The sequence below is a fragment of the Neophocaena asiaeorientalis genome, unplaced genomic scaffold (genome assembly GCF_003031525.2).
Source record: "Neophocaena asiaeorientalis asiaeorientalis breed wild unplaced genomic scaffold, Neophocaena_asiaeorientalis_V1.1 scaffold204, whole genome shotgun sequence".
In the NCBI taxonomy this organism is placed as follows: Eukaryota; Metazoa; Chordata; class Mammalia; order Artiodactyla; family Phocoenidae; genus Neophocaena; species Neophocaena asiaeorientalis.
This window is the reverse complement of record NW_020173922.1, coordinates 5989094-5998844: the sequence shown is the minus strand read 5'-3', so window position 1 is coordinate 5998844 and position 9751 is coordinate 5989094. Positions and strand designations below refer to the sequence as shown.

Below are 9751 nucleotides of genomic sequence, written 5' to 3'. Positions count from 1 at the left end.
ATTTGAAAATTAAACAGAATGGAATAATACAGGCAATTTCAGATTGTATCACAAAAAAGCTAAGCACTGTTCACAAAACATTTCTTTCATATAAAACATGTATGTTATGTAATATATACAATATAATTTTTCAGTTGCCTGTGATTTTTTAAAGTTTGAAAATTAGTGCCCAGTGTATATATATTAAATTCTGGGATAACACAGGAGGCAAAAAATTATACACATTAGCAAACAAGTCCACTCTACAATAAACAAATGATTACTTGGGAGCCTGTATTCAACTAGGTTGCGTCATACCTTTGTAACATTAATGAGACATCTCGAAAATTATAACTTCATATTCCAGTATTCTGTGGGTGGTCACAATATTAATGTGTCTTCAGGATAACCCTCCAGGATGAGTAAAGAAGAGACACTAAGAAAATTGCCTTCTGCCCCATTCTAACAAGGTGTTTATGATTGTATCATAGGACATGATTTTTCAGGTATATTTTCAGCAGTAATAAACATTTTAAAATGTTAACTAAAACAGTGGTGAATTGAAAGAAAGAATGACATTTCTGAATAGCAACCATTATTCAACCACAAGAAAAACCGCAAGAAAGAAAGAAAATGAAGAAATACTTGAACCCTTGAAATACTTTGAAAGTGGTCTGCTTTATTTTATCATAAGCATAATTGTGAATGAAAGTTCAACTGGAGAGAGGACCATGAGCAAAAACTGATTTGGTGTTATTATTTAAGGAGGCAAATTAATTGCAAATTAAGACCTCCTTGGTTAGAGAATAAATTGCTATCTAACTACAACCACAGGTAGAGATAAACATTCACTTAAAAGTAAAGGTGGGTAGAACATGCGAAAATATAAAAGTAACATCAGTACAAATTCAAACACACACATTTTGGGGGAAATAATGTTGGTATGGAAGTGCCACAAAACATCATACCTATGAGATATAAAAGTTAATTATGGTCACTGAATATTGAACCCAAAGGTATTGTAGAAGGTACGATTTTCTTCTATTTCCTTCCCAGGGCATTGGGGCGGGAGGTTGGGGAGAATCGGCTTCAAGAATTTGAACTCATTACTTCCAGAGCCTCCCGACAGACACACCTCGTACTGGTAGCTCTGGGACAGGGTCCCCGTGCCGCTGACGTCCACCAGGTGGCCCGGAAAGGGGCCCTCGGGCACCGAGCAGCGACCCACCGTGGCCGCCCCGCCCCTCCTGCACAGCCGCACCGCGACGAACACCAGAACCGAGAAGACGAGGAGCGACGACACCGACGCCAAGGCCACCACCAGGTAGACGGTGAGCGGGTCGGCCGGGACCGCGTCCGCCGCTGCCGCTTCCGGGGCCGGCAGGTAGGGCTGCGAGAAGCCGTCCACCAGCAGCACGTGCAGCGTGACGCTGGCCGAGAGCGGCGGCTCGCCGTTGTCCTTGACCAGCACCAGCAGCCTGTGCTTGGCCGCGTCGCGCTCGCTCAGCAGCCGGGCCGTGCGCACCTCGCCATTGTGCGCCCACACGCCGAACAGGCCGGGCTCCGTGGCCTTGAGCAGCTGGTACGACAGCCAGGCGTTCTGGCCCGAGTCGCCGTCCACCGCCACCACCTTGGTCACCAGGTAGCCCGCCTCGGCCGCCCTGGGCACCAGCTCGGTGCAGGGCGCCGAGGCGTTCTGCAGCGGGTACAGCACGAAGGGCGCGTTGTCGTTGTTGTCCACCACGAGCACGCGCACCAGCGCCTGGCTGCTGAGCGCGGGCGAGCCGCGGTCGGCGGCGCCCACGCGGAACTCGAACGCCCTTAGGGCCTCGTAGTCCAGGGACCTCAGGGCGAACAGGTGGCCGTTGTCCGGGTTGATGGACACCAGGGAGGCCAGGGGCACGTGCGCGTCGAGGGGCGGCAGCAGCGAGTAGGTGACCTGGGCGTTGGCGCCCTCGTCTCTGTCTGTGGCGCGGACGCTGCCGATGTGCAGGGCGGGGCTGTTGTTCTCGCGGACGGACAGGGTGTAGGAGGTCTGGGTGAAGGCGGGGGCGTTGTCGTTGACGTCGGACACCAGCACGGTTATGTTGTGCTCGGTTTTCAGCCTGGGGGTTCCCATATCTGTGACGGTGATGGTGATGTTGTATTCGGCTCTTTCTTCTCTATCTAGTGTTTTCTGGGTTACTAAGGTGTAAAAGTTCTTGACTGAAGGTTTTAGAAGAAAAGGAAGGTCATCCTGGATGGAGGAAATAGTTTTCCCATTGTCCCCAGAGTCAGGATCTGAAACACTGAAAACAGCAACTACAATGTCAGGGGAGTTCTCTGGGATGGGAGTGGTGAGTGCAGACACTGTCACTTCTGGAGGATTGTCATTCACATCCACTACTTGCAGGAGAAGAGTGCATTTTCCTGAAAGACCTCCCCCATCAGTGGCCTTGATGTCCACTTCATAAGACAGAACTGTTTCAAAATCAACTTTTTTTCTCAGTCGAATTTCACCTGTCATAGGATTTACCTCCAAAGTTTTACTAATATCTTCTGAAGGCTGAAAGAATGCGTATGATATTTTCCCATAGACTCCACTGTCTACATCGCTGGCAGAGACAGTGACAACCAGGGAGCCTACGGGGCTGTCTTCGGGAATATGCACCTTGTAGAGGGACTGCTCAAACTCAGGGGCGTTATCGTTAGTGTCCACCACTTCAATGCGCACCTGGGCGGTTCCATACCGAGGCGGAGAGCCGCCATCCAGCGCTGTCAGGGTTAATGAGATTTCAGGCTCCTCCTCCCGATCCAGCTCTTTGTCCAACACCAGCTCAGGGTATTTTCTGCCATCGCTGCGATTTTGGGTTAGAACCCGAAAATGGGAGTTGGGGCTGATTTTATAGTTCTGAACATTGTTGCTGCCTACATCCAAGTCCAGAGCATTACTCAGAGGGAATGAAATTCCTATAGGACTGTTTTCCGGTATTTTTAGAAACATTTCTCTTTCAGTGAACACGGGGGAATGGTCATTTATGTCTTTCACTCTCAGTTCTGCCTGAAATATCTCTAACGGTTTTTCCATTAATACTTGGAAATGTAGTATGCAAGGCTCACTCGGACCGCATAGCTTCTCTCGATCTAGTTTGTCATTTATGAGCAAATCCCCAGTCTGAACCTTGAGCTGCAAATGCTCTTTGTTCCACTGGGAAATGATCCGGGCACCGCGGGTGGACATCTCTGTCAACCCCAGCCCCAGGTCTTTTCCTACATTTGCCACAAAGGAGCCTCTTTCTGTTTCTTCCACTACTGAATAGGGCCCCAACTCTGCGCTCGCCCCATACATGCTCAGCAAAACAAAGAAAACTAGGACTTGCCTTTGTCTTGGATGGTGCATCCATCCAATCTCCATTGCTCTTTCCTGAACACTGAGTTCACAGGAGCTTCATATATGCCCAGGATCCTGGTAGTCCGGTCCTGCAGTATAGCAGGTCAGAACTATGTCTCTAAATAGTTTTAAAGAGGTTTCACGCACATTGTGCTCTGACTGAGAAAGCTGTTCTTCAGCTTCCAGGCAGTGTGAAACTGGCTGGATCCTGGAGCTACGTCTGCAATTCTGTTTCTCACCACCTTAACCTGCAGCGCCACCATGCGTTCTTACTATGTCTTATCTTTTCTGGTTTAACGTTGGATGCAAAATTCTCCTAAATGTAACACATAGGCTGTGTCAACCGTGTTCTGTAATATGAAACACTTAGTTCTATTTTCTTGTGGTTTTTATGAGTTCATAGAGAGCTGTGTTGTTACACAGGAAGAGTACTAAGAGCAAACTTTCATTATGTTGACTGTTTAAAGCTGTTCAGGGTGAATAATTAAATAAAATAATTTAATTAACATTTAAGCTGAGAAGAATATAAATTTAGAAGCAAAACATTTCTGAAATAATATGGGAACAGTTTCACAAGTACATTATTTTCATGGTACATGTTATAGAATTACAGATGAGTGGACACTGCAAAATTGCAATCAGTGATGGTTCTAAAGAGAGTATTTTATCAACGCCTTACTAAAGAGTAGATTACTTCCTCTTCTTTCCAACACCTAAGCCTGAGGACATGTGTTTTTGAAACTTTCAAATTATTGGAAAGTTATTTCCCAAAAAGGCAGTCTAAGGGTTAGGCCTGCCATGTTTTGGGATTTTTTTTTTATCATGACAAGAATAATTTCTGTTTTATTCCTTTTAAAAGACAGGTTTAATGAGATGTAATTCACATACCATACAATTCACTCGTTTAAAGTCTACAATTCAGTGACTTTTAGTATATTCACAGAGTAGTGCATCCATCACCACAGTCAATTTTAGAACATTTTCATCATCTAAAAAAACCCCAAAATAGTCTTTGGTTCAGATTTTCCATTTTTAAAATTTAAATTGAATTCCAGTAAAGATTCATAATGTTTTTATAAATCCAGTGTTTTTGTTAACAATCTGTAGAACAATTTTTGATAAATACCTTGTCTAGGGTTAAAGCATTCAATCAATGGGGTCTAAACTTCTGTTATAAAGGTCTTTGTATGCCTTCCTTTGGCCACAGGTGGTCCTGCTAGACCAGATAATTTTCTTCCAAGCTACCTGCGGTAGGCAGAATAATGGCCACCCACCGAAAGATGTTCATGCCCTAATTCCCCAAATCTGTAAATATGTTATCTTACATGGCAAAAGAGAATTCACAGATATAAGTAAATTGAGGACCTTGTCGGGGGTAGGTTATCCTGGATTATCTGGGAGGGACAGAACCTTTCCTGGCTATGGTCAGAGGAGTGATTACACCCCTCTGTGATTACAGAAGAAGTGGACTAAGAGAAACAATGTTGCTGCCTTTGAAGATGGATGAAAGGGGCCATGAGTCAAGTACTGTAGGCAGCATCTAGAAGCTGGAGAAGAGAAAGAAATAGATTCTCCTCTAGAGCCACCAGAAGAGAATGCACCCCTAGTGACATCTTGAATTTAACCCAGTCATACCCATATCAGACATCAGATCTACAGAACTATATAGTAGTGCATTTTTATTGTTTTAAGCAACCAAGTTTGTGATAATTTTTAATAGTAGAAATAGAAAATGAATACATAAGCATGAAATTTCATGCACCCAGCATCTGAGTCAACAAAAATTCATCACTCTACAAAATTGGATTATCACAGCAAATGCTGAAGAATGTCTGATTCGGCTCTTGTGAGCCATCCTTTCAGAATAAAGTCATTTATGACCCTCTAAATCTTTTTTCAGCATAATTTTTAAGAGGCGTTGTCAAAGACATATGGTTAGTTTTAATAGAAAATAACTGGAGCCTGTCATCTTTATTTCTATTTAATTTCCAGAATCTCTAAATTATTTAGTGATAAAAATTCCTCCACATCATTGCCTATACTTTTCTGAAATTAGTTATTTCATTTAGAGCTAATACTAGAATAGCAACTGCTTTCAAAGAAATAGTGCGCTAAAATGAACACAGTATATTTAATTTGAATAAGGGACTTACAGAATGTATATAATAAACTTTCAAAAAAAAGAGAAAATATATATTAGGACTGACAGAAAAAGACTGAAGGAATAGTACAAAAAAACTCAAGAAATACAACCATAGGGTAATTCTACTCCTTGTTTAGGGCCTTCATTTCTGCAATAATGAATGTGATATGTTGAGAAGGTACAGGAGGGTAATCAGGCTGATAAGATCGTGATGAAGGTCAATTGTGGTACCTGACCCAGCTTACTTAGGTCAGTGCTTCTGTAAGAACTTTGGGTTTATTGGTCCAGAGCAGTGTGATCTCTGGTATAGAAACAAAATCAAGCTACAGACTAAAAGTTACATTTCTATATAGGAGTTCAACTCATGCAATAGAAGGATTTCACTTCCTTGGTTAGGAAGACAATACCACCAGTTAATGCCTGCTGTGATAGCGTGCTGGTTAAGAACTGGAACATTCCATTCAAGTAGACTTAGAATATATTCCAAATTTTTCCTTTTATTACTTCAGAATTGTGAACAAGTAAAAGAGGAAATAACATGCCAACTTCCTTAGGGTTTGGCAGAGGATTAAAAAGATAATGAATGTAAAGCACTCTGTACTCTTAAGTAAATTAGAAATCTAGGAAAACTTGACAAAGATCAATTAGATCAAACTACACACTTAAGATCTGTCCATTTTACCGTATTATATAAAATTTTAACAAAAAGTCTTACTGTGAAAGCATTAGGATTGGATTCCACTGGAGGTAGCACAAAACTAAAATGATGGTGGCTTAAATGAGATAGAAGTTCCTTTATTTCTTATGTAAAAAAAGCTCAGAAGTGACCAATCCAGGGATGACATGGTAACTGTGATTATCAGGGGTCCTCATCTCTTTAAAGTTTATTCTATACTGACTGTCTTGGTCCATTATTTCCATCCTTAGTGTTGCTTTATGGCTCAATATGACTGATTGTGTTCCAACCAAGACTCCCACATTCCAAGCAGCAAGAAGCAGGTAGAGAAGGACAAAAAGGGACCCCTTCCTAGATGAGTCACCTCCCTTTTAATGGCCTTCTTGGAAGTCTCTAACAACATTTGCATATACATGTAGTCAAATGTCCCGTTTTAGCTGCCAGGGAGCCTGGGAAAACGTTCTTTTGACTAAGCACACTAATGCTCTAAATGAAATTTGGAATGTGTTACCAAAGAAGAAAAGATGAATGGAGATTGGACAGCTACTGCATTTTCTGTCACAATATGACCAATGTTTCTCAAGTGGGAAAAGCCAATTTCCTACTATGCCCTTTCATCACACTGGATAAACACTGTAGCTTTTTCTCCCCTTTTACACCAGGGAAACTAAATGGAAAGCAATTACAATAACTATATTAAAACTAACACTGGTATATTAATGAATATACAATTAATACGAGAAAATAAGAATAAAGTGCTATGAGAGCAGAATAAAGTAAGAGCCAGATTCTCACTGTACCAGTTCTCTCTCCTTCCTGATTGGGCATGCTTCAGTGTGTTAGTGCAGTACTGCTCTTATGTACTTAATGGTTTAAAAACTAATAAGAAAAACTCAAGGAAATATAACTGATTATATAGAATTAATTTCCCACTGTTTTTTTTTATAACACATTTCTAAGCTATGCCAGAAAGAACCTGTACATTTATTGACTTCAACAGTGTTTTGAGAGGCAAGATTTAGGACCATTAATCTTACAGTAATGAAAAAAAGATAGCTTTCTTTAAAACAAAATTTGCAAGCAAGTTTAGTGTAGTTTAAAAGTTCATGATAGGTTGCCAGAAAAACCATCACCTTGAAGTATCATCAATTTAAAATATATGGAACGTGAAACACAATTGCTGTCACTGATTACTGAAACCAAAATCCTTCCTAAAGTTGGGGGTTTCTTCTATATCTGGGCCAGGGGAATGGCCCTGAAACTTGGTCACAGTTGGCTTCAGAAACTTGAACTCGCTGGTCCCAGAGCCCCCCTTCAGACACACCTCGTACTGGTAGCTCTGGGACAGGGTCCCCGTGCCGCTGACGTCCACCAGGTGGCCCGGAAAGGGGCCCTCGGGCACCGAGCAGCGACCCACCGAGGCCGCCCCGCCCCTCCTGCACAGCCGCACCGCGACGAACACCAGCACCGAGAAGACGAAGAGCGACGACACCGACGCCAAGGCCACCACCAGGTAGACGGTGAGCGGGGCGGGCGGGGCCGCGTCCGCCGCTGCCGCTTCCGGGGCCGGCAGGTAGGGCTGCGAGAAGCCGTCCACCAGCAGTACGTGTAGCGTGACGCTGGCCGAGAGCGGCGGCTCGCCGTTGTCCTTGACCAGCACCAGCAGCCTGTGCTTGGCCGCGTCGCGCTCGCTCAGCAGCCGGGCCGTGCGCACCTCGCCGTTGTGCGCCCACACGCCGAACAGGCCGGGCTCCGTGGCCTTGAGCAGCTGGTACGACAGCCAGGCGTTCTGGCCCGAGTCTCCGTCCACCGCCACCACCTTGGTCACCAGGTAACCCGCCTCAGCCGCCCTGGGCACCAGCTCGGTGCAGGGCGCCGAGGCGTTCTGCAGCGGGTACAGCACGAAGGGCGCGTTGTCGTTGTCGTCCGCCACGAGCACGCGCACCAGCGCCTGGCTGCTGAGCGCGGGCGAGCCGCGGTCGGCGGCGCCCACGCGGAACTCGAACGCCCTTAGGGCCTCGTAGTCCAGGGACCTCAGGGCGAACAGGTGGCCGTTGTCCGGGTTGATGGACACCAGGGAGGCCAGGGGCACGTGCGGGTCGAGGGGCGGCAGCAGCGAGTAGGTGACCTGGGCGTTGGCGCCCGCGTCTCTGTCTGTGGCGCGGACGCTGCCGATGTGCAGGGCGGGGCTGTTGTTCTCGCGGACGGACAGGGTGTAGGAGGTCTGGGTGAAGGCGGGGGCGTTGTCGTTGACGTCGGACACCAGCACGGTTATGTTGTGCTCGGTTTTCAGCCTGGGTTTCCCCAAGTCCGTGACGGTGATGGTGACGTTGTATTCTGCTCTGGTCTCTCTGTCTAGCGGTCTCTCTGTTACTAGGGTATAAAAGTTTTCTATGGAAGATTTAAGGGAAAAAGGTAGATCGTCCTGAATGTAGCAACTTATTTTCCCATTCTCTTCAGAATCAAGATCTGAAACACTGAAAACTGCAACCACAGTCTCAGGAGAGTTCTCGGGGATCTGCCTGGTAAGTGCAGACATGGTGACTTCTGGAGCATTGTCGTTCACATCCATGACTTGAGTCAGAACGGTGCATTTCCCAGAAAGACTTCCAGTATCTCTGGCCTCGATATTGACCTCATAAGACTGAGTTGTTTCGAAATCAAGTTGTTTTTTCAGTCGAATTTCTCCTGTCATGGCGTTGATCTCAAAGGTTTTGCTAATCTCTTCTGAAGCCTGGAAAAGTGAATAGGAAATCTCTCTATTGACTCCTGTGTCTATATCCGTAGCAGAGACTTTGACAATCAAGTAGCCTATGGGACTGTCCTCGGGGACCTGCACCCTATAGAAAGGCGGCTCAAATTCAGGGGCATTATCGTTGATGTCCACGACTTCGATGGAGACCTGAGCGGTGCCAAACCGGGATGGAGAACCGCCATCCTGAGCAGTGAGGGTTAACCTGAGCTCAGGTTCCTCCTCCCGATCCAGCACTTTGTCCAGCACAAGTTCCGGATATTTCCTGCCATCGCTGCGTTTGCGGGTGAGGACCCGGAAATAGGAGTTGGGACTGATTGTATAGTTTTCAATATTGTTTCGGCCTACATCCATGTCCTGAGCGTTCTTCAGAGGAAACTTAGTCCCAGGAGGACTGCTCTCTGATATTTTTAGCAACATATCTCTGTCCATGAACACCGGAGCATGGTCATTTATGTCTATTACCTGTAGCTCAGCTTGAAAAAACTCTAAGGGATTCTCTAGCAACACCTGGAAACGCAGCATACAGGGCTCTGTCTGACCACACAGTTCTTCGCGGTCCAGTTTCTCATTTAGCAGTAAATCCCCAGTCTCCTGATCGAGCTGCAGATACAGTTTGTTTCCTTTGGAAATGACCCTAGCTCCCCGCCTGGAAAGTTCCCCCTGCCCCAGACCCAGGTCTTTTGCTAAATTGGTTACAAAAGAGCTCCCTTCAGTTTCCTCCACCACAGAATAATGCCTAAATTCAGAGCCCGCCTGAGCTAAGCCCAAGAAGAGAAAGAAGAAAAAGACTTGCCTTTGTCTGCAAATGAGCTTCCAGCCAACCTCCAT

The 9751-nt window shown here is 45.5% G+C and overlaps 2 protein-coding genes across 2 annotated transcripts; both read right to left on the bottom strand.

Moving 5' to 3' along the window:
• Nucleotides 1–659: 659 nt before the first annotated feature.
• Nucleotides 660–3650, bottom strand: LOC112404460 (protocadherin beta-16). Its single transcript, XM_024752463.1, has one exon. It carries the CDS (start codon nt 3371–3373, stop codon nt 974–976), a length of 2400 nt encoding a protein of 799 aa, XP_024608231.1. The 5' UTR covers nt 3374–3650; the 3' UTR covers nt 660–973.
• A 725-nt stretch (nt 3651–4375) lies between these two features.
• Nucleotides 4376–9751, bottom strand: LOC112404455 (protocadherin beta-8-like). Its single transcript, XM_024752457.1, has one exon. The coding sequence runs from the start codon at nt 9749–9751 to the stop codon at nt 7352–7354; it is 2400 nt and encodes a 799-aa protein (XP_024608225.1). The 3' UTR covers nt 4376–7351.

Bases quoted from the DNA above. Each gene is read 5' to 3' on its own strand.
- LOC112404460 (XM_024752463.1), bottom strand. From the start codon at position 3,373: ATGGAGATTGGATGGATGCACCATCCAAGACAAAGGCAAGTCCTAGTT.
- LOC112404455 (XM_024752457.1), bottom strand. From the start codon at position 9,751: ATGGAGGTTGGCTGGAAGCTCATTTGCAGACAAAGGCAAGTCTTTTTC.